At 44.7% G+C, this 25,906-nt stretch overlaps 1 protein-coding gene across 1 annotated transcript; it reads right to left on the reverse strand.

The window, feature by feature from the left end:
- Positions 1 to 10,003: 10,003 nt before the first annotated feature.
- LOC126485148 (uncharacterized) lies at positions 10,004 to 16,473 on the reverse strand. Its single transcript, XM_050108812.1, has 2 exons — positions 16,320 to 16,473; positions 10,004 to 10,382 (listed from the first exon to the last, which is right to left on the reverse strand). Exons 1-2 carry the CDS (start codon positions 16,323 to 16,325, stop codon positions 10,125 to 10,127), a joined length of 264 nt encoding a protein of 87 aa, XP_049964769.1. The 5' UTR covers positions 16,326 to 16,473; the 3' UTR covers positions 10,004 to 10,124.
- Positions 16,474 to 25,906: the final 9,433 nt, after the last annotated feature.

Raw genomic sequence — 25,906 nt, forward strand, 5'->3', positions numbered from 1 at the left:
ATTTCAGTCACTGTATCATTCATGAGTGCTTGGTCACTCATTTCGTTTCCACTGACAGCTCGTTGAAAGATTCAAGCATTGCCCTTTTGATAATCAAATGCATTTCATTTACTATCACTTTGTGTCTGTCTCCCCAAGCAGTGTAATATACCTATTGTGCAGTTTCGCTGTTTGTTTGGAACTTCATTTGCAGAACCATTGTGAACTACTAGGCTAGGTAAATATCTATCCGATGATCAGTCAGCTATTATGTTCAACTTGAGTCATGGTACCCTTCTTGAGCTATGCCACGACTGGCTTTCTACCTACTTTACTGAAATTGTAAATTATTCTGCCTTTACAAGTTGTCCTTCGTACTTTTGTAATCATTGTCGGCATTATTCCGTTACGAGTCGGACTCTCTGAGCCTTTACCGTCCTCCGCTAGTGTCCCATGAAAATGTGTTATTTCAGTATTACGTCAACTTATTTCTTAATTGGAATGAACCAATATGAGTATTAAAAAAGTGGCAGGGCAGTTGTAGCAAGGTGCTGGAATCCAACCGGCAATCCTTGACAGTGATGAGTTCTTTAACAGTTCTGTCACAGCCAGTCTTCCACGACTTGCTCCACCAGCCACGATAGTGTGTGCTGTAGAGTACAGAGGATGCTACTGTCGTCAACAGCACTCCCTCCCTTCTACGTTACACCATCCGAAACGCTTAACAGTTTGGGCACTGGACTCGTATTTGGGAGTACGTGGGTTCGAGATCCCATCTGACCTCCGGGATCTAGAAGTTATATAGGTTTTTTTATACTACGTAAGACGAGCAAAGAGATGCTTACTTTGAATAGACAGTTGCTGATATCCTTCATTCTGTCCGAGCTTACGCTTCATCTATAGCAGCACCGTGATCTTCCTTCTTTCCTTCATCTTTTTTAATTCTTGAAGATGTGAACTTTTCGTGTATACAGGTTGTTTCATATAAGCTGTTTTCCTCTGTCAAAAGTCAAGTGGTCCTATAGTCAGGTAATTAGTATAGGGGAAGCAGATGCAGGAATCCTGCACGCCGCTCATGGCCAGGTCCCAGTGGAGGTGGTTTGCCATTGACCTTCCTCCGACCTATTACGGAATGTCAAGTGTATATCTGTGTCGTGTGGATGGCTGTGGTGACTGGTTGTACAGTGTAGTGTTGGGTTTCTGTTGTTATGGATGAAGGAAAGGGAGGGGGTTAAATTCGTTGCTGGCACATGGCTTACTCTTCTGAAATAAGACCAAGTGGGCCGCCAAGGTTAAGGCCTCCATCCGACGGACGGACCATCATCGACAGTGTTGCATGCTCTCACTTCATGACACATTGCAGAGAAGTGACACTGGCGCAAGTTGTAATGGTCAGGAACTTAGCGTCATCATTTCTTCTCTTCCCCTAGCCGATCAAATACTGGCAGTGAAAATTTTCTCCCAGCAGGTTTCGAACCAGTGTACTATCGACGCGAGCGTCACTGCACAGGCGTGCGTTAGTGATCTTTTTTTTTCTTTTTTAGTGCTCTACCGACCGCTTTTTCCTCATCCATCTTTTTTCTTATACACCTTCTTATTTTATTAGCTGAATATGAGAGGGAAGTTTAAAATTTATTAAAAGAACATATCAGCAAATGAAGTCAGAAACTGAAATTGGGAAAGTGACGGTTCCTTGTACGCAGACAGAAGGTAAGGAATGTGGGAGATGAGCACGTGTGGGGTCCTCCAGCTCGATGGACTGTCGACAAGAAGCGACAGTCAAGGAAGAATGTACTCAACTGTAACCATGAAATTTCATTGTGCGACACAGCAGTGACAGATAGGGGAAAGGGGAAATTGAAAAGTAGGACAGTACAGTATTGGGCGTTGCACCCACTGGGGGTTAAAGTAATGTATGGAGGTGTTAGTAGTGCATCTCGACAGCACTCGAGACAACCACGTCAGGCACATTCCAGCTCAACAGGGGATCGTGTACAGCTCCATGGAGGTAACTGGCGAAATAGGCATAGTAGCGTGGAAGTAGCTCAATGACTGCATGTTTATTCTGTTCAAGGGCCCTCTGACCGTGCCGCGATTTGTCCCCATCTCCTTGAAGGTAGGAGAATGTCCATCCTTTGACCCAATCGTATGAATTTTGGATGTGGGGAAATGAAAGTGTGCAGTTAGATCATGAATAGAATGTCACAGAGGAAACAGGCAACAATTAGCCACCCCAGCGTCCATACTTCACAACCACTGGGGTAGGTGTGGCAGTTGGACGTCATCGTCTACTGTGTGACAGGTGAAGCACAAAGGAGTGTCCATCTAACCAAATGTTCGTAAACGCTGGTTAGTGGCGAATCTCCCCAGCATGATACCATGTCACTTGGGCTGATGTCGGGAGGTACAGCTGATGAGGGTTGTGCCACACAACACCACCATCAATGTCCTCCTTCCTGTCTCTCTGAAAATCTGCTCCTTTCCCCTGGGTCTGTTCAGCTCTCCCCCCCCCCCTCTCCTGTTAACTCGTCCTCCCCCTTTCTGTTCACCCATCCCTCTCTCTATGTCAATGTCCTCCTACTCCTTCTATTTTTACATCTCCACCTCCACTGTCTCCCTGTCCATAACATCCTCCCTCCTCTCTGTCCCCTAGACCTATCTCTCTCTGTCCATTCCCCCTCCCCACCTCCCCCCACTGTCTGTCCATTTCTTCCTCTCCATTCTCTCTGGCAGTGACCTCCTACTCCCTCTCTTCCTACTGTCTCCTTCTCCTCTCTGCCTCCTTCCTTTGTCTCAGTCCATCTCCTCCTATTCCCACTTTCTGTAAACCTGAGAAAGGACAAGTTACTCTGTCACCTATTTTTCGTATACGGAAAGTTATTAAGGATTTTGTTACATCCTTACACACCTTGAGCGAGACTCTAGGAAGTTAACGACCTGAGCAGACGTTGATGGAGCTTGGTAGGACGCTTGGTACCATGAGGTATTTGTGGTGTCACCGCCAGACACCACACTTGCTAGGTGGTAGTTTTAAATCGGCCGCGGTCCATTAGTACATGTCGGACCCGCGTGTCGGCACTGTGTGATCGCAGACCGAGCGCCACCACAAGGCAGGTCTCGAGATACGGGATAGCACTCGCCCCAGTTGTACGGACGACATTGCTAGCGACTACACTGACGAAGCATCGCTCATTAGCCGAACAGATAGTTAGAATAGCCTTCAGCTAAGTCCATGGCTACGACCTAGCAAGGCGCCATTAGCCTTACATAGCAATTGATAATTATCGTCTAAAGCATGTCTCAACAAGAACGATGTATACAACAAGGATGGATTAAAGTTAAGTATTCCAAAAGCAACGTACTTTTCTTTATAGCAATTCATTGAGCGTCCTGTTTCAGACTTCAAGATATTCTGCGTGAGCTTATAGCGTGTATATCGGCCCCCTCAAAATAACACTGTGTCGGCACTTCTGTCGACACATCAGTATTTTTATGGTTCTTAGCTCACAGAAACGGCATGTTGGAAGTTGAAAGCAATTGTTGGTGAGCCCATCCCTCAGTAAAAAGTCTCCAGCAGAGCTACCTGCAGCACCGCCGGCAGAAGGCTGGGCTGGGGGCGATAGAGTGAAGCAATGCATCTACACAGTGGATTCGTAAACCGGGCATTGTGTTCCTTCAATACTGCAAATAGGCCTGTGACCCACTTCCATCGGCTGCCTCGATTGTATAAGAAACTCTGGCATCTGAGAAACGTTTAGAGGTAGAATCTTTATTACACTTCATAGCTAGGAGCAACATGCTCCAAGGCACAGGCGATTTAGAAAAAGATCTTTAAGATTGTATCTGTTCTCTTGTTGCCACAGGAAGCGAAGTAACTTCAGAGAAAAACACCTTCCACCTCTGCGAAAACTTAAAAAAGGCAGTAATTGGCGGTTTCTTTTTTTCCAGAGACACAGGTTTCTTAACTATTGCCTTGGTTCGACAGGAGTTTGTGCTGTCGTGTGGGAGGGGAGATTTAGCACCTCTAAAGCCCTGTGATTGGCTCAAGACGGTGTGAAGGCGGTGTTGTTTGCGCACTTTGCGGGAAAATGGCATTTTTTATCTGGAGAGGTGCGAAGCACTCAGGTTCTGGACTTTTCTCTGGAAGCATCTTCTGGTCGAGGCTCTGGCATGTGTGGTTGGTACTTGGGACCTGTCCTAAGACTGACTTCACTTGCGAGTGGTTAGACCGGAGAGCCTGTGGTGAAGTTCTTACTGAACCGACAGTGTAACTTCAAACATCTCGGGCTACTCGTTTGCCGAGGGCGCACTTATTCGTCTTTGGTTTACCAGTCTCGACGTTTAGTATCCTTGTGCGTTCTGTGTATAAGTGCGCCAAATTGATCCTTGGGACAACCAGCAAACGGGTGTGTCACACACTGAAATCTACCGTGATTTCAGGGCTCTGGTAGAGACTGAATTGCAATCTGTCTGCTTGATCGCTAGACCGTGAGATTTTTGCATTTCTTTCACAGCCGCTGCCGATTCACAGGTGCTGCCTCCACATCTCACCACCGCGGCGCACTTCTCGCCAGCTGCAGTTTATATCGCTGCATGAAGCAACCAGGGTAACGAACTGCTGCTCCAGCCTTGTAAGGGCGTACAGATCTCAATCGCCACCTGCTCTCAGCTGCACCTATATTGAGAAACTTCTCTAGATTATCAATCAAAGTCTGCTCAGTGTCAGATCAATTCAGATTGTGTTATCCACATTTTTAGGGCCAGCGTACTTGACTCACTTCTGCCACCCAGGATCCTGGCCCATCGTTCTCTTAACCCAACTGTTAGTTGTTTACAGTATTCAATCAATAACTATAATTTTTCTCTGTTTTTTCTTTTGAAGAATAAATGTTGTTAGTAAACTAAATTTTTAATACCTTCTGAATCGACTTATATGGTGACCCCTCGGGTTAACTTTGATTGTAGCATCCCATGCCTGGATAAATTTCAAGCCTCCTACTTCCTTCTCTCTCTATCACCTCCTCCACATCCATCTGTCATCCACACCTCCCACTCTCTGCCCATCTCCTCCATCTACATCTCCTCCTCCGCCTCTCTCTGACATTATCTTTCTTCCTTCTCTGTTTGTTCATCTCCTCCTGCCCCTCTTTCTATCCATATCCTCCTCCCCCTCTCTCTGTCAGTCCCCTCCCACTCTATCAATCTTCGCCTACCCTGTTTCACTACCCATGTCCTCGTTTCCACTCTTTCTATCTATCTCCTCCTTCCTTGTCCCTCTGTCCATTTTCTCCTACCCATTTTCACTCCTAGCTATCCTGCCTTCAGTCCATTACAGCCTCCCTGTTTTATGTGTCTACTTTTTCCTCTTCCCGTTCTTTCTCTGTCTCGAGTATCACTCCCATTTCCACATTACCACTGTCCCTATGGGAGGTGGTTTCGTACCCCCTCAGTACCTCTTTCTGAGTAATATTTGATTATTATAGCGAATTTTGTTCAAATCAATCCAATGGCTTATGAAAAGATATGGATCATATATCCATCCAGTTTTAAAAAGCATATAAATTCCTCCAGAATGAGATTTTCACTCTGCAGCGGAGTGTGCGCTGATATGAAACTTCCTGGCAGATTAAAACTGTGTGCCTGACCGAGACTCGAACGCAGGACCTTTGCCTTACGCGGGCAAGTGCTCTACCATCTGAGCTACCCAAGCACGACTCACGCCCGACCCTCACAGCTTTACTTCTGCCAGTATCTCGTCTCCTACCTTCCAAACTTTACAGAAGCTCTCCTGCGAAGGTTCGCAGTGCCTCACAGACGCAGGCTGGTGGGATCAGTATTATGCTATGGGAGACATTCTCCTGCATTTGCATGGGACCTGTGATATGAGGGTGAGTCAAATGAAAACCTTAAATATTTTTTTAAATATTATTTATTGTGCAGAAGTGGTACAAAGCTGTATCACGCTCAATGCAAGTCCTCCAGCGCTTACAAAGTGCATAAATTCCTTTAGAAAAAAATTCTTTTGGTAGTCCGCGCAACCACTCATGCACTGCGTGGCGTACCTCTTCATCAGAACGGAACTTCTTCCTCCCATTGCGTCTTTGAGTGGTCCAAACATATGGAAATCACTTGCAGCAAGGTCTGGTGAGTATGGTGGATGACGAACACACTCAAAATGCAGGTCTGTGATTGTTGCAAACTGTTGTATGGGCAGTGTGGGGCATTGTCATGTTGCAAAAGGACACCTGCTGACAGCAATCCACGTCGCTTTGATTTGATTGCAGGCCTCAGATGATTTTTTAGGAGATCTGTGTATGATGCACTGGTGACAGTGGTCCCTCTAGGCATGTAATACTTCAAAATGACGCCTTTTTCGTCCCAAAAGAGAGTTGTTGGGTTGTTTTTGGGGAAGGAGACCAGACAGCGAGGTCATCGGTCTCATCGGATTAGGGAAGGACGGGAAAGGAAGTCGGCCGTGCCCTTTGAAAGGAACCATCCCGGCATTTGCCTGGAGCGATTTAGGGAAATCACGGAGAACCTAAATCAGGATGGCCGGACGCGGGATTGAACCGTCGTCCTCCCGAATGCCCAAAAGAGAGTGAGCATAACCTTCCCTGCTGATGGTTCTGTTCGAAACTTCTTTGGTTTTGGTGACGAGGAATGACGCCATTCCTTGCTCGCTCTCTTCGTTTCCGATTGGTGGAAGTGAACCCAGGTTTGGTCCCCAGTAACGATTCTTGCAAGGAAGCCATCAAGCATCAACACGCAGTTCTCTCAGCTGCCGTGGCACCCATCTTGCAGACACTTTGTGAAACTGGAGCACATCATGCACAATGTGGTGTGCTGACCCATGACTAAGCTGTTAACATGCTGCAATGTCATTCAGTGTCACTCGGCGGTTTTCCTTCACTATGGCTTCAACTACTCCAGTGTTCCACTGAAATCACTTCCTACTCCATTCGTAGACGTACTGCTGTGGCAAACATTCATCACAGTACTGAACCTTCATTCGTCGATGAATTTCAGTAGGTTTCACACGTTCACTACGCAAAAACCGAATTACAGAACGCTGTTCTCCCCTGGTGCAAGTCGCAAGTGGCGCGGCCGTTTTTATACTGATACTGCGACGGTATGTGTGCATCTACACTATGCTGCCACCTACAGGGCATTCTGCTCACTGTTTGTAGCACGCTTACCAACTTACAGGATAACGACGCGAAATTTCGATTTGTTATTACAAATTTAAGGTTTTCACTCTTCTAGTAGTGGAAGACACGCCCACAGCTGCGAACCAGGTGCATCCCTTGAGGCTTGATGCCGTCCACTAAGGCCATGTCACATTTCGGCAGTATAATTGTCCGTCTATCGGAGCCAGAACCGTGCTACAGTGGTTTGAGGAGCATTATAGTGAACTCACGTTGATGTCTCGGAGACCATATTCTGCTGATGTGAATTCTGTGGGACGTATCTGGGTCACTATGGGACGCAATCACCGCGTACGCATATCAGCGGCCCGTTATTTAAGCGAATTACATGACCTGTGCATAGGCATCTAATGCCACATGCCTCCAAAAACCTACCAACAAACTGCCGTATTCCCGATACGCAGATTCAAATAGTTCAAATGGCTCTGAGCACTATGCGACTTAACTTCTGAGGTCATAAGTCGCCTAGAACTTAGAACTATTTAAACCTAACTAACCTAAGGACATCACACACATCCATGCCCGAGGCAGGATTCGAACCTGCGACCGTAGCGGTCGCTCGATACCAGACTGTAGCGCCTAGAACCGCACGGCCACTCCGGCCGGCCCCTGATACGCAGAATCAGGTGATGTGTTCCTTTCAAAGATAGACAAGTAAGCTACTAAGCAGGAGTCATAATGTTTTGGTGATTTATTCTTTCAAAATTTTGTTAGTGATTTGCAGAGTATTTTGTGTGTTGGAGTTGCAAGTTACGTATTGCGACGTCACGCATTGTAGCACTGCTCATTCCCGCACAGTGTGTAGTTTCACAGGGGAGCTTACTTAGTTCACAGTTTAGGTTTCCTAATTACTTTGACAAAGTTAATTAAAAATACTGTATCAGTTTTGGATACTCATTTTATCAGATTGCGTTTTCGTGATTACATCACTTGAATTGATCGTGATTACAACACAGATACACATCTTATAAAGAATGGCAGCTCAGTTTACTCCAGTTTCAGTTCACAAGATTAAACATAGTGAGGTTACAACATAGGTGGTTTGGGAGAAATTCCTCACGGTACATCAGTATCCTCTTTGGCAGTCTGTCTGAGTGCCTGCGTTTTAGATGGCCGTAGATCATTAGGCGTCGCCTTCGGCTGATGTCACTCAGAGGTTCAATCTGTTGATAAAAATCCGTACTGCTGCTGATCTTGCACCAGCCGTCGTAGTTCTTCCTACGTCCCACTGTCTCTCTCATAATTTGGCGTTCTCTGAGCTTCAGTGTGCTGAGTAGGCCTCTGTGTTCTGTTGTGAGCGTATTTGCAGCGTGAAGTTCCAGTAGCCTAATAACAGTCGTGTAGTGAAGTATTTTACGCCAATATTTCTTTTATAATAGGTTCGATTCCCGGCGGGGTCAGGGATTTTCTCTGCCTCGTGATGGCTGGGTGTTGTGTGATGTTCTTAGGTTAGTTAGGTTTAAGTAGTTCTAAGTTCTAGGGGACTTATGACCACAGCAGTTGAGTCCCATAGTGCTCAGAGCCATTTTTCTTTCATAATAGAGTTTAAAGGTAGTCCCGTATGCTGTTTCCCATTTAAGAATTAAAAGCCTTAGTTGTCTCTCTTTCTATGATATTCTCTGAAATGATTCCACCAAAGTATTTACATTTTGCGTTGGTGAAGAACTCTGTACTTTTGAAGGAGATCTGCAATTCGGTTTTTTTCTGCACATTTCTTCAGGATTTCGGTCTGGGTGCAAGCTGTGTCAGTGTTTGTGGAGAGTACGGCCAAGTCATCAGCGAATCCCAAACAGTCGATCTCTACTTCTTCCCTCTTGTGCTTTCCTAAATTTATGTCATTGTCTCTCTTGGTCAGCTCCGGGCGCCATTCTCTTATCACTTTCTTTAGAACCGGTTTGAATAACGCGGGTGTTAGGCTGTCCACTTGTCGCACACCAGTATTTTTAACTGAATGTCGGTGAGTGTTCACTTGATGACACTACACACACTTACACACACACACACACACACACACACACACACACACACACACACACACACTGCGAAGGTTGAGTGAAAATGTGTAAGTGCTTGAAGAGATGCCTACAAGTTGACTGCAGGAGAACACCAGGTATTACTCTCACTGTTCATTTTCGTAACGCAATACTTACTTTATATGTGAAGAGTTACCCCATAAAATTATTCCGTAACACATTACTCAGTTGAAAATTGCAAAATATGTTAGAAAATCCATTAGTCTGTTCCTGAGACCAGCAATTATACAGAGAGCAAAAGTAGCTGAACTTAATTGTTTCAGCACCGTAGAAGTATGCTTCTTCCAGTTTAAGTATTCACCGATATTTACGGCGAGAAATTTGGAGCACTCTACCCTGTTTACAGATACCTGTTCATCTGCTACATCAGTTGTTGCTATGACTCTATCTGTTGTACAGAACTGAATACAGTGTCCTTTCTCAGAATTTTCAGATAATCACATGATAATTTTTTGAAAAACATCATTAACAACTTCATCTCTTGCTTTCTCTCTAAATGGACCTATTATAGAACTAGTATCCCCCGCAAAACACCAATTCTGCCTGGCAGATGTTAAGTGGAAGGTCATTCACGTATATAAGGAATAGCCATGGTGACATACATTATCTAAGAGTTATTGTAACTGAGTTTCAGGCCTGGTCTTCCAATCGCTTTTCAGCTGCTAGTTACATTAAAAATGGTACTCAACGAACGTCGTTGTTCTTAACAGTGATGGACACAGTACAAATTGTATAAACAAGATTGTTAATATCAATTCAGGTGTTATTATTAAATGCAGACGAACATTACTGATGAAGAATTTTTTTATTGACAGATGTTCTATATAAATAGAAGAAAAAAGGGAAGGAAAGAGTTCATCGGAGACAGATCAGAGAGGAGGACATCGAGACACAGTGAAGGTGGCCTTTAGCGACCGATGATGGCGTGTCCAATGGGCACGTGGTGAGCGGCGTACGAGACGGCGACGGGGTGCACCACGTTCTGCACCACGGGGCTGACGGCGGCGTACGCGTGGCCCTCGACGGTGCTATACGCGAAGTTGCCGCCCAGCCGGTCAGACTGGATGATGGCCGAGTCGAAGCTCGGCGTGCGCACCAGCGCGGCGGGGCCCGCCACGAATCCGGCGCTGCAGACCGCCAGCACGCAAGCCAGGACGATAGCCACCTGCCGACAGGCAAAAGCTGTTTACTGAGGGCTGCACCCGCTGGCCCAGCATCACTGCTTTGGCAGGAGCGAGGTCTTGTACCTACAGACACTTCTGCATTCCAGATAAACCCATTTGACCACTAACAGACTCTCTGCCTGGAAAAGTAGTCAGCTAGAAGCCATACCATTTTGTTGTTGCTGTTTGGTTGGTTGTATATTATTAAAGGAACCAAACTACACCACAGGAATGCTGATGATTACCAGTTGCTTCTGGGCGTAAAACCAATAAACCTGAAGACAGCTACCAAGACTCTCAATACCGACCTGATACCACTATCAAAATAGGTGCATGATGCAGCGTTATTCAATCCATCCAAAACCCAAGTGATTCTGGTTGGTAATTTTAGGCTCATCAGCCCAAAGTGTTGGGAATCCCTACTATATTTAACCCTAAATTGGACAAATATCAACTTCTCTCCTTTAGCAAAGAGTGTAGGAGTAATAATAGATGAAAATGTAAATTGGACTGAGTACGTAACCACGGTGTCCAACCAGATCTGCCACTTTTCCCACTATCCATAGCTGGTGCAGTCTCCTTAAATTTCCTTTCGCGAGAACTCGCTGTATCAGAAAACTTTTACCTTGTGCCCCTATAAATTCCTTTTATATGTGCCATTATCAATATTTTATTATTATCATTATTACTATTATTTTTATTATTATTACTATTATCACAATTAGTGGCAGCAGCGATGGTAGTATAAGTACTACCAGTATTAACTTTACTAAATCATAGTATTATTTACTCACATTGCCGATTCAGACACTCAAATCATTTTAACACTACTTGTCATAGTAAAATTGTTAGTATTTAGGAAACCGTGATGTAAAAAGGCACTGTTTGTGTGAAACCCTGGTCCGATGTAAGAGAGGGCCTGATGGTACCATTCAGATAAGGTTAAATAAATAAAATGAAACTGCGAGGTCATCAGTCATTCAGTCATGAAACAAATTCGCCAAGAACAGTGTTGCTAACCTTAGAAGTGAACGTGGGACTCTATCGCCAATTAAAACTGTGTACCGAACCGAGTCTCGAACTCGGGAACTTTGTCTTTAACGTTCAATTGCTCTACCGACTCAGCTGCCAAGATCGACTCAGAAACCTTCCTCCCCCTCACAGCTTTACTTCCGCCATTACCTCATCTCCTCCCATTCAAACTTCACAAAAGTTCTCCTGCAAAAATTGTAGGACTAACACGCATAGAAGAACACTTGCCTGTGAAATGAGCAAAGAAAAGTTTTTTTTTTTTTTACTGTATTGCGTGGGTAATAGTGGGACACGGGTGTCCAGAAGATTGACAATATAAAGATTTAAATACAGTTGCAGGAAACGTACAAAAAGGCTCAAAAAGCGGCCACAGTGTCGGTCAATGATCTAATGAATAACACATTCCCAAACACACATAGAGGGAAAAATAAGGAAGAGAAAACTGACAATGTTAAGAGTTGCAGAAACCGCATAGTGGCGCAAAATCCGGCCATCGTGTAGGCCAAATGTGGATGGATCGTCTGCAGAAAGAGGCAGGCCCCTTCCTATGGCTGACCGCAGCAGACTTCTGAATGTTTTCTTTCAGCCTGTCATGACGTCCTCTCCTGTACCAACATTTTCGTCTCAGAGTAGCACTTACACCCAAAGCACTCAAATAATTGTTGGATATATTATAATCCCTGCCTTTGTGTTTAGTGTCAGCTCCCTCTAGTACCATGTTAGTCACTCCCTGATGTCTTAAGTCATGTCCTACCATCCAAACTCTCCTTCCAGGCAATGTATTCCGTACATTCCTTTCTCCGTCGATTCTGCGGAGAACTTTTTCATACCTTAATTAAAGCTAATAAACATCTCTCCTTCGCCCAAAACTTTTCCCATTGGAATTCTAATCTTTCTAAAGAAAGCTATGCAATGTCTTTCTCTATACACTCTTCTGCAGCTCTTGAACAGCAATGTCATTATTACTGCTTGGTAGTTCCTTCGGCCCAAAACGCAGAAGTACTCATCTCTCGTTATGCCTTACTGAACATGTACGGGGTGTCCAGCGAAGTACTCCCTGATTCAAAATTCAGTATCTCGAAAACTAAGGTCGATAGACGAGTGCAACGGTATATTTATTGTGAAAGCTGTAAGAATGTTATACAGAAGGTATATCGAAGCTTCCAAATAGCTCTAAAGGCTGTTAACAAATGGTGTTGTAATCGCAATACGGAGTGCGGACGAGTATAAATCGTGCGCCGTAGCTCAAAGCAATCAGTTCCACAGCTGAAACGCAGATGATTACACGCACCGAAAGAAGAGGTTGAAATCATGCGTTCCATTGAATAATGTGTTTTTCTGGAACTGGAATACCACAAGTTAGAACACGGTCCTACGGCAAGGCTCAGTTTTGACACACGATTTAATGTTCCAAAAGGACACACTGCGAAAACCATTCGCAGGGTCTTCGCCAGATTCCAACGGACAGGCAGAGTGGCGGATGATGTAGCAGGGAACGTTAGTCCCAGGCAAATTACAGTTACTCACGAAATTGTCGCCACGGTTTCTGGAATTATTCAGCGGCTTTCAAGGAAATCCGTCCAAAGAACTGCAGCCGTGACTGGTTTCGAGCGTCTCAGCACTCAGAAAATACAGATACAGAGCCTACACATGTTTGCAGCAAAATCCAAAGCCACCAGTCCATATCTGTGCAACAAAGTGCTGACTTTGCGAATCAGATTCTCACAATCGTTGATAATGAATTATTTGATGTTAGCTGTATCTGTTTCACAGAACGGTCCTATCGTACTTCCCCAGGGCACTACTGACGATACCCCTGTCTCTGATGAGTACTCGCCGTCGAGGACGACGTACTGGGTTCCATTCCATAAGAAGTCTTCTAGCCACTCATATATCTGGGAACCTAAACCAGCGCTCAATGGGGTACCGTGTCAAACGCTTTCCGGAAATCTAAGAATATGGTATCTGCCTGTTGCGCTCCATCCATGGTATGTGGGATGTCATATGATAAAAAGGATAAGCTGAGTTTCGCACGAGTGAGGTCTCCGTGACATGACATTCAACAAAATAATGCAAGACCTCATGTTATCCGCGTTGTCCTGACCTGCCTCGACAGAGAGGGTGTTCCACTGTTGCCCTGGCCAGCACTTTCACCATCTCTCTCCCCACTGGAAAGCATCTGGTCATGGGTTGCCGAGTGACAGGCACGCCATTCACTCTTCCAGCCATTACGATTGTTGAGCTCTGGCTTAGAGCAACATGGAATGACGTACCTCTTGTAATGTTTCTGGCTTTACAACCATCATACTCAGCTATAAGGGGCTCTTCTTAGAGCAGTTAACAAGGAAGCAGTGGGAAGATGACGTAATGTGGTGTGAGGTACCGGTCGCAGGTGGTTTATTCGGTACGAGTACCGTGAGAAAGACCGCCTAAATTGCGATTCTCCTCCGCGATTAGTTGCTGCATTCGGAAGAAGCGCGCCAAAATGTTCAGCTTCTGCTGTTAGTATTAGAAAACGTAAACAGTGAATTTACTTTCCTTTCACATAAAAGCATCTCTCAATAGCACGCTATCATTCCATTATTTCAAAAGTGTTAATTGTGGTATCGATAGCTACGACGCCGCGGCGTAGGTACAAGTTCTTAGGTTGGCACTACGACACCGACACCGACGACAGCGCCCTCTAGCCAGCGCTGTGCAGCTCCACGAGTGCCGCTCCAGATTCTGCCCATTTGATTCCGAGCAGACGACCAACCAACATTGTTTCATTTTTATAGTGGGCGAGCCACTACAGATGTTGCCAGTGTAACATTTGTGAGCTTGGATACATCCGGCCTCGCACCTACGTGTTCCTCAGTGCAAAGTTAGATATTCACGTTATTATGTATTCAAGTTATTATTGTTGTGAGACAGTAAAACCAACTGTACCTTAAAAGCTGTACCGAGAGATTTTTACCTCACCTGCTCCCGCTCCCTTCCTACATTCGGCCTACCCTTCAGTTTACAGGGGCAGACCCAAGCGCCGCCTACCAGACGACATACAAAATTAATTAGCAGTACGATAATAAACAATTGCTAGACGAAAAGGCAGACGAAGCCCTTCGGAGATCTTCGGGTCGCACCTCACCTGGATCGGCAGTTTCGGAGGACAGACATGTCGGCACTGGTTAAGAATTGACAATCTCTGGATATTTGGACATGTGACTGACAGCTAGTTCGATAGTAATTACGCAAACCTTCACTTCATTATTTTGCTTCACTATTTAGTTTATCCTCTATGAAAGTGTGAAGAATCGAAATCATATGGATTCGTAAAGTGGTCTATAATTGTGCAGAGTCTCGTATTCTGCTATTTTTCTCGTATTCTGTTAATAAAAAAAAGCGAGTGGAATTCCGTTTAAACAAACCAATTCAAATTGTAATTACTTTTACAATACCAGTTCCTCGCTGTTTATTACAGCTTCGAGATAAAGAATTGACGGCCTACGTGCTGTTTTTTGCTCAGGGAACAGCAACTGGAGAAGGCTGCAGGTTGATGAACATTATTCAGAACTCACGCATTCCTCTCGGGCTGCGGAAGAAACTAGGTACCTCGCGTGTACTGCAGTCTTAATACAAATGAGATCAGTGGCACGTCATCTGTGGTAAGACAAAGGAGGTATGAAGGGAGGAAATTTTCGCGGGAAGGGATTTGTCATACACAAAAATGGTTCAAATAGCTCTGGTGCACGGGAAGGTATCGTCGTTGAGTGACTGTAGGAGGATACGACTTGGACAGGATTTATGATTGGTGTAAAGAATGGCAGCTAACTCTAAATATAGATAAATGTAAATTAATGCAGATGAATAGGAAAAAGAATCCCGTAATGTTTGAATACTCCATTAGTAGTGTAGCGCTTGACACAGTCACGTCGATTAAATATTTGGGCGTAACATTGCAGAGCGATATGAAGTGGGACAAGCATGTGATGGCAGTTGTGGGGAAGGCAGATAGTCGTCTTCGGTTCATTGGTAGAATTTTGGGAAGATGTGGTTCATCTGTAAAGGAGACCGCTTATAAAACACTAATACGACCTATTCTTGAGTACTGCTCGAGCGTTTGGGATCCCTATCAGGTCGGATTGAGGGAGGATATAGAAGCAATTCAGAGGCGGGCTGCTGGGTTTGTTACTGGTAGGTTTGATCATCACGCGAGTGTTACGGAAATGTTTCAGGAACTCGGGTGGGAGTCTCTAGAGGAAAGGAGGCGTTCTGTTCGTGAATCGCTACTGAGGAAATTTACAGAACCAGCATTTGAGGCTGACTGCGGTACAATTTTACTGCCGCCAACTTACATTTCGCGGAAAGACCACAAAGATAAGAGAGATTAGGGCTCGTACAGAGGCATACAGGCAGTCATTTTTCCCTCGTTCTGTTTGGAAGTGGAACAGGGAGAGAAGATGCTAGTTGTGGTACGAGGTACCCTCCGCCACGCACCGTATGGTGGATTGCGGAGTATGTATGTAGATGTTGATGTAGCACTATGGGACTTAACTGCTGAGGTCATCAGTCCCCTAGAACGTAGAACAACCTAACCCAAGGACATCACACACATCCATGCCCGAGGCAGGATTCGAACCTGCGACCGTAGCGGTCGAGCGGTTCCAGACTGTAGCGCCTAGAACCGCTCGGCCACTCAGGCCAGCTATCACACACACGAAAATCCCTGTCACTATGTCTGTCTCTCTCTTTCACTTGCCGTATTCTATCCGTCCTGTACACCCCAAATCGCCTACGAAGTTGACCACGTATTCTTTCCTCTATACTGTGTACGTACGGTACGTAAGAACCCTGGCGTTGCAAGTTTAATGAGCAGCAATGCAGTTAGGTTCAGTTGCGGAGCTCGCTCCATCGAGAAGTGGACTCACCTTCATTGTTAGTGCTCGTGTTGTTCCTCTGCTCGCTGACGAGAGACCTGTGTCCGTCCGTGACCGCGGCGGGCCTTATATACGGACTGCGGGGGCAGGCGTCCGACCGGCCACGCCCGCGGACGAATTTTTCGCGGCCGACTGGACGACAAACAGCACGGGCGGGGTCCTGCCGCCACATCCGCGTACCCCGCTGCCTGTCGGACACTGGAGGCCTCTCCGTTTGCGCCTGCGCCTCCGCGACACCGCCGCCTTCGCAGCTTCTTGTGTCTCTTCCGCTAGTGACGTGACGGGACGTCGGAACGGCCACGGGACCTGATACCTCCTATGCGACCTCACAACAAATTCCCATTCCTAAATTTCTATAACTTACACTGAAGAGCCAAAGAAACTGGTATACCTGCCTAATATCGTGTAGGGCCTCGCGAGCACGCAGAAGTGCCACCGCAACACGGCGTGGCATTGCTGGAGGGAACTGACACCATGAATCCTTCAGCGCTGTCCATAAATCCGTAAGAGTACGAAGGGGTAGAGATCTCTTCCGAATATCACGTTGCAAAGCATTCCAGATACGCTCAATAAGGTTCATGTGTGGTGAAATCAAATGGCTCTGAGCACTATGGGACTTAACATCTGAAGTCATCACTCCCCTAGAACTTAGAACTATTTAAACCTAACTAACCTAAGGACAACACACACATCCATGCCCGAGGCAGGATTCGAACATACGACCGTAGGGGTCGCGCGGTTCCAGACTGCAGCGCCTAAAACCGCTTGGCCACTCCGGCCGGCTCCTGTCTGATGAGCTTGAAGGCCAGCGGAAGTGTTTAAGCGCAGAAGAGTGCTCCTGGAGCCACTCTGTAGCGATTCTGGACGTGTGGGGTGGCGCATTGTCCTGCTGAAATTGCCCAAGCCCGTCGTAATGCACGATGGACATAAAGAGATGCAGGTCATCAGACAGGATGCTTACGTACGTGTCAATTGTCAGAGTCGTATGTAGACATATCAGGGGTCCCATGTCACTCCAACTACACATGCCCCACACCGTTACAGTGTCTCCACCAGCTTGAACAGCCCCTGCTGACATGCAGGATCCATAGATTCATGAGGTTGTCTCCATACCCGTACACGTCCATCCCCTCGATAGAATTTGAAACGAGACTCGTCCGACCAGGCAACATGTTTCCAGTCATCAACAGTCCAATGTCGGTGCTGACTGGCCCAGGCGAGGCGTAAAGCTTTGTGTCGTGCAGTCATCAAGGGCTTTGGGCTACGAAAGCCTATATAGAAGATGTTTCGTTGAATGCTTCGTACGATGACACTTGTTGATGGCCCAGCATTGATATCTGCAGCAATCTGCAAGAGGGTTGCACTTCTTTCACGTGTTCGCACCGATAGCTGAGTGGTTAGCCGGCACGGTATCTCAGCGTGTTCGGTCAGAGGGTTAGCTGCACTCTGTAATAAAAAAAAAAAAACCTGAGTTAATCGATCAACAACGAACTTAAACGGATGTCTCACGACGTCCGCCCCGAGCAGATGCAACGAACGAAAGCGAACAAAATGGTATATATATATATATATATATATATATATATATATATATATAAAAAGTGGTCAGCGCGGTCTATCACGCCAAGGGGGGTTCGCTTCCCGGCTGGGTCGGATATTTCCTCCGCTCTGGGACTGGGTGCTGTGTTGTCCTCATTATCGTTTTATTATCATCAGTGGAAGGGAACGGGAAACCGCCACTGGAAACACTTCCATAGGTGCTCATGCGGTGGACCTCTCTGATGAGGCTTCCCGCATAACAAGACCTGTCGTAAGGCAGAACACAAAGTTTTTTTTTTTTCTAGCACGTTGAACGATTCTCTTCACTCCTCATTTATCCCGTTATTGCAGGATCTTTTTCCGGCCGCAGTGATGTCAGAGATTTGATGTTTTGCCGGATTCCTGATATTCACGGTACACTCCTGAAATGGCCGTACGGGAAAAGCCCTACTTCATCGCTACCTCGCAGATGCTGTGTGGAGTTGACGATCATATGGCATCCAGCTCGCCCAACTGTGAGCTTTTTGTTGTGAAATATTGTTATTACAATCACGTAGCTGTTATAAAATGAAATTCTCGTTGTAATTGTTTGACAACTATTTGAAAGTTGGGCCCTATGTTTGACTCAGTACACGATCTGCTAACGTACCACAACAGGTTCCCCTATCATTTGCCAGTGAGAGACAATGGCAGGCATCTGTGGTGGCCCTTTTCACCGCAAGTAAACACCCTTCCCCCCATGTAAAAGCACACACATATTCAAACACACGCGCACAGAAAGAGAGAGAGAGGGAAAGAGAGAGAGACTGCAATAAAATTCCACTGAATCGCCGCTCTTTTCATAAATCCAAATTCTATTGTGCTCTAATCCAAATTGACTGCTCCGTTTCTCACACTCTAAATCAGTGGTTCCCAATCTTTCTTAGACCATTATCTCTGAGTGCAGTCAGATATTAGCTAGTACCCTCGCCCCCTGCCATCTGTTGCCATGCCATTCCCCGCATTGTCGCCAACTTTAGCATATAAGTAAACTGTAGAATGAAAGACTTCCCTGGGAAACTTGTATTTTTGAAATGACGATAGATGAATAATGTTTAGTTTGTGTGTGTATGTGTGTGTGTGTGTGTGAGAGAGAGAGAGAGAGAAAGAGAGTGAGAGAGTGAGTGCGTGTGTTAGAATGAATGACAAAGGAATTCGTGGTGCATCGAAAGTGGTACCCCCAACTCCTCGTCAGAAAACAAAGTCAACTATCCATAGTGAGGGTAGACACTTGTTAGAAAACATACTTCCCCTGCATTACTGCTCCACAATGCGGCACTTGCTTGACAAGCAGACCGTAACCCTATTTTAAATCAAACAAGTTGAGATGTGTGCACGGTACTTACTGTTTGTAAAACACTTCATTGGTTCAAATGGCTCTGAGCACTATGGGACTCAACTGCTGTGGTCATAAGTCCCCTAGAACTTAGAACTACTTAAACCTAACTAACCTAAGGACATCACACACATCCATGCCCGAGGCAGGATTCGAACCTGCGACCGCAGCAGTCGCACGGTTCCGGACTGCGCGCCTAGAACCGCGAGACCACCGCGGCCGGCAAAACACTTCATTGCCGCACTCCTTACTGTGGTGTCACCGCCAGACACCACACTTGCTAGGTGGTAGCTTTAAATCGGCCGCGGTCCATTTAGTACATGTCGGACCCGCGTGTCGCCACTGTGTGATCGCAGACCGAGCGCCACCACAAGGCAGGTCTCGAGATACGGACTAGCACTCGCCTCAGTTGTACGGACGACGTTGCTAGCGACTACATGGACGAAGCATAGCTCATTAGCCGAGCAGATAGTTAGAATAGCCTTCAGCTAAGTCAATGGCTACGACCTAGCAAGGCGCCATTAGTAACATTGCATGTATCTAAAGAGTCTCACTTGTATCGCCACAATCTCCAGATGTACCAAAAGGATCGATTAAAGTTAAGTATTCCAGAAGCTACGTACTTTTCTTTATAGCATTCATTACGTATCCTGTTTCAGACCTCACGCCTTCCTGCTTTAGCTTAGCGCGTGCCTTTCGGCTTCCTCTCATTGTGTCTAGGCTGTCTTGTCTAGACACAACACTTACTTCTCAACTGGCTGAAATTGGAAGACTCCAGGCTGTTAATGTTTTATCTCTAACCACTCTAATAATCATAATAACAATAATATAAAATTTGTAAACACTATAAGAGCCCTTACGTAGTTAGTGCTGCATCGTGCTGTCAGTTAATTCATTTACCTGTTTCGAAGCGAGTACTCAAACAATTTCTGGACCACTGCAGGTACTGTCTACAACTGGGAGAAGACATTTTGTTGAGATATTTAGCATTTGATACGTAAATGTCTCACTTTTATCATCAGCGATGCACGGAACAAATCAGAACATAAAAAATGTTCAAATGTGTGTGAAATCTAATGGGACTTAACTGCTAAGGTCATCAGTCACTAAGCTTACACACTACTTAACCTAAATTATTCTAACGACACACACACACGCCCATGCCCGAGGGAGGACTCGAACGTCCGCCGGGACCAGCCGCACAATCCATGACTGCAGCGCCTGAGACCGCTCGGCTAATCCCGCGCGGTAAATCAGAACATATGTATGTAGTGGGTGCACTATGTGCGGAACCTGTAACCTCCACCGCCTTAATGCTAGTAACTGAGAAACAGTAATTACTGATGACTTATATAATCAGTATTAACAGTCTTACAAAACTATGAAAAATAATTCAGTTTCGAGACTGAAACAGAATCGAATCGTTTAGTTTTTACCCTCAGAAAATTTCATTTTACCCCTCTGGGGGTAATTACCCCCAGGTTGGGAACCACTGCCCTAAATTCTACGTAACAACGATTGCTTTTAACGGAATATGGCAGACACTTTCATGAAATACATAAAATTGCTTGAAATTACCCGTCCCATTCAATAGCGGTCTTTTTACTTATATTTAGGAGGGCTACTCAGAATGTAAGTTTCGTTGAATTACAAAAAAAATAAAATAAAAATAAAAACTAAAAAAAGACGTCAGTAAATTAACACACTGAGTACCAGCCAGTTATGTAAATTTACTTACACCAGTGCCCACGTGTTATTTCTGTCTGCTACGTTCAGTGCCGGATATCTTCACTATAATTTGACTCCCTGGTACATACTCAAAAATAACGTGAAACTATTTTTCTTATTTTGAAATAAAGCCTATCAATTGTCTTTTAAACAAATTTAAATCACGTTGTTCTTCCATTAGCCACTCATCATCACAGGGCGTGAAAAAGATTGTCCTTTTCAGGTGCAAAAAAAGTTCATTTTACCATTTCGTCTCTATACAGCGTGCTTCATGTGCCTTCACAGACGTCGCCTTATGCAATCCGCAATGTTATATCTGCCCTTCAGAAACCACGCGTGAGATTTTCATATTCTCTCGTTCCATACGCATAAACTATTAGCCTTAAAAAAAAAAAAAGAAAAAAAAAAGACAGAGTAGTTAGGTTTTTGGAAAAAAAAGACAGCGTAGTTAGGTTTTTGCTCTTGTAAGTTTTCGCTAAAGGCCGTAGTTTTCGAGTTATTTTTGAAGAACGTACAAAAAAGTGACGGTGAAACGCAAGCCCATTCCTACACTTAGCACCCACCCGGTCAGGATTTGTAGTCTACTGTTCATGACACTCCCTTCTTCAAATGTACAAACATTTGCGACTGCATGAATTATTTCCCACGTTCGACCGTTTTAGGTCTTACAGTTTTAAACATGGCTGGCAGCAGTAACTGTAAATAAATTTTCAATATATAAAGTATACAGCCAACTCGTTCCATAAGTTTCACATAAAAAGATTGGCCAGGTTTCGGTACCTCAAAGGATATCTTCTTCAGAAGTCACATAAATTACGTCAGGTTAAGAATGTAAACGTACATGAAGAGCTAAGGAGCAAAAGGCAAGTAGTAGAAAATATGGAATAAAGTCCTCCATGGAAACAGTAAAAATTGTTACACAGGTACATCTTGTTAAATGTCTACTCTTTTAAAGAGCTGTGCCTATGCAACAATTTTTACTTTTTCCATGGAGGACTTTATTCCATATTTTCTACCATTTAACTATATAGGTCAAGCCGGCCGCTGTGGCCGAGCGGTTCTAGGCGCTTCAGTCCGCAACCGCTCTGCTGCTACGGTCGCAGGTTCGAATCCTGCCTCGGGCATGGATGTGTGTGATGTTCTTAGGTTAGTTAAGTTTAAGTAGTTCTAAGTCTAGAGGACTGATGACCTCATATGTTAAGTCCCATAGTGCTTAGAGTCATTTGAACCATTTTTTTTATAGGTCATCATGTATGTTAGCAATTTTAACCTCACGTGATTTATGTTACGTCGTTCTGAAGAAGATAACCGGTAAGCGTATTGTCATATAGCTGGCTTAGTTGTGGAGTATCTTTGCGGGCTGCCGCGTCTGTAGAGAGTCGAGCGCGGGACACGAAACTGTTACGTTGTGTAGTGTGTAGCTCTGCTTGTAGAAGCATTGTTAGTATTCAGGTTGAAGTGTTGCTACAAGTGCTATTATAGTAAAGTGATGACATATGGAAATGGTTCAGAGGAAAGATGATCCACAGTGGTGTGCAACCTCAGTGGAAATAAAATTTACGTGATCACAGCTGTTTAGCTTTATAGCCCTAACAAGCCGAAGCAATTACAAATATCACCATATGTACTGCGTCCGGTGCGTCAGAGTGATTGTTCTTATACATGTCTGCGCTGACAGAAGAACTCCAGCCACAAAATGTAAAAAGAATTTAATCAAACACTAGGACGGCAGATGACCGTCCTCTGACTAGTGTAATCTAATACGGTCTTCTCCTCTCTGTGTTGTACAGACAAGAAACGCGAACTCCCAGCCACAAGGACGGAGTTCAGATAACGCCTCTACGTGAGTAGACAGAGGAAGTGCTCTTAATCACTGAACGCTGCATACTCAACGACTCCCTACCCGGAGCTGAAGTCCAAAAGTTCGCAACAGTACAGCGCCTAACCGTTCTAAGCATAAAATCTCCTGAGAACAAAGACAGCAAGTCCATCTGTACCAACAAAAGCTGATACTGCTCTACTGTCAAACACGGGCGCTCAAAACGGAAGACTCCTTTCTCTCCACCGTTGGCTTCCCAGCAAAGCTCTGCTCCCCTCCCTCGTAACTACAGAGAGCCAATCATATTCTCGAAACCACGGAATATTTTCCCTGTCTGCAGATTCTTCCGAACGCCGACCAACCATATTTTAGTCTTTTGTCATCCAGCGCAGAAAGTTTGCGAGGAAATACCTATCCCCATTAATTAGGAATGCATACAGTGATACGCTTCTCAGAGTAAAATCCTGGAAAATAGCCCAGCCTGCGTGACTTCCGAGGTAACGCTTCCTCGTTCCTCTCTGCTGCGTCCAAGATTTTCAGAGTTTCTGAAGTATTATCCGGTTATCCTTCCAGCCCCGCTACATCATCGGCCAGCCGCCGCTGTATTGTGCTTCAGCGCTCAGGTGCACCTACCGTCCGTCTTGGCTACTTCCTGTATCAAGCAGGAACAACATATCTGTGCAGGCTTTTCCACCCTGCGCTTGAGTTACGCCTGCTATTTCATTTCCACTGGCTTTCCAACCTCTACTAGTATAAGCAATCATTAGCTGGCCGCTATGGCCGAGCGTTTCTAGGCGCTTCAGTCCGGAACCGCGCTGCTGCTACTGCCGCAGGTTCGAATCGTGCCTCGGGCATGGATATGTGTGATGTCCTTAGATTAGTTAGGTTTAAATAGTTATAAGTCTAGGGGACTGATGACCTCAGATGTTAATTCCCATAGTGTTTAGAGCCATTTGACCCATAAGCAATCATTCATTACGCCGTTCTGATAATAAAGACACTCCGGCACCTTTCATGCAACAAGCGTTATCAACTATTTACAAGGTGTACGTGACAATGTTAGTCTTCCTTAAATATTCATATATACGATATACAACCTATCAAATGATACCTAATTCCGGTTGAAAATCACGGCAAAGTATGTAGATAAGTGCTTGTAAGGTGCGAAATTATAGCCACCTTACAACTTTAATGCCCTTGAACTCTTATAACTGTATTCTAGTTTCTGCACAAGTACTAAATAAAATTTCGCTCACTGCATTTTATCTCTCCTACCTTTACCTGTCGTACTAGCCCAGATATAATATCCTAATACAGAGTCTATTCCAGTTAATATTGTTTAAAGCTTTCTTTACATTCGAAAATGCTACAAACATAAGTATTGCCCTTCTTTAATCTAAGCATTGCTTGCATGATCCTATATTTCTCCGCAATCCAAAGTGAGCATAGACTGTATCCTTGCTTTTTTCCCCTTCAGAATCTAGTTCGTTACACCGTCTCATTAACTTCCACGTGGACGGTGATACTTGAAACGAAAATATGTTACACAGGAGAGAAAAATGCTGACAGGACTGTCCGCCTTCTTCATTGTGAACTTGGACATTTGTATTAACGCTTGCCTTCCTCACTGCATCCTTCAGCCCATCTGTCAGACTTCCGCACTTCGTCCACAGTGCATTCTCCATACGTACAGAACCCCTGTCATACTAGTATTTTCATACGACGACATTCTCTTATAAAATTCTCAGAAACTTTTATTTTGGAACATAGGCTGTTTGTAATGCTAAGGGTATACCCGCACATATTCTTTCTGTTTGTTTTTCGAACTGTGTTTGCTGCATTGGCGGTAAATATACGCGAGTTGACAAGTATGTGGTGGCATGTGTTGGCTGAAGAACTGTTTGTTGCCTGACGAACACACGAGAGTAGAAATGTTGTCAGCGGATGTGTAACGTAGTGCTACCATTTGCAAATGGCGAATATTAAGAGGATTTATGTGCAGAGCAGATGCACGTGCCGTTATGGGAGAGAATGCATTACGATTAAGCAAGTGTAGATTTGTTCATTGATGGATCTGGAGGTGCTGGCAACATATTCCTGCTTGTCAAAAGATACGGTAACATGCTATAACTACTCGTTCTATAACTCAGTAAGACCCCATTCAGTTTTGCAGATTGACCACTCAGCAAGTTCATACACATTACAATGTACAATACAATGTTTCACATGAATTTTACCTATGTTTTTATCCGTGTGGAATATTCTAACTCTAAATAAAATCTGTCCCTCTATCCTGAATTATAAGCATAAACCACTAGCCATTGTTGCTTCTGTAATTAAGTCTGAAGACTTAGTCAGAATCAATTTACATAATTATTTGCTCAAAATTCTATAGATAGCAATATTGCATTGCACCTGGGAACTTGTACAGTCAATTTGGGGTATATTCCCACCACAACGTTGTACTTACGTTGATGCTGTTTTTTTTTTTTTCAGTGTAGTACGGTTGCGGCCGTACGTGAGTGTGCTTACACGAATGTAAAAGTGAATACTGCTGCATTTGCTTTGTATATGTTTTTATGTATAATTTTGAGGAGGGGTAATTTCCTACGATTTTTGTGTCTTGTGTGTTAAGTAATGTTCAAAATCATGACCAAAGCCGTTCCAGATGTTAGCATGGCTGTATTACATATTTAAGTTTTGGCTGAGAAATTGAATCAAACACGTGTCGCTCCAGCTGCAACAATAGTAATATTCTACACACAAATAGTGGCAATAATTCATGATATTTAATTACTGAGGCAGGTTAACATTACTTTAACACGGTCGTTCCTTTGTTACGCTAGCGGTGCTTTACAACAGAAATTTGAAAATTAATTCGTATAGTATTTTATACGTAGGTGTAGGTTGGAACTTAAATAGTGGCAACTCTGCTGTAGAGACACTATGCAATATTGTCGCCGATGGCACACGTTGTTGACATACCTACGTTACCTCCGAGCCACCAATAACTTTGCACAACAATCCCCGGGTGCAAACTGTGGCTGCTCAGTTCGGTCGATGGGACTGGGAAGTACTGTACTTAAGTCCTTGTGACTCTATTGTGACTCCGAAGAT

Source organism: Schistocerca serialis, chromosome 6, assembly GCF_023864345.2.
Source record: "Schistocerca serialis cubense isolate TAMUIC-IGC-003099 chromosome 6, iqSchSeri2.2, whole genome shotgun sequence".
Classification (NCBI taxonomy): Eukaryota; Metazoa; Arthropoda; class Insecta; order Orthoptera; family Acrididae; genus Schistocerca; species Schistocerca serialis.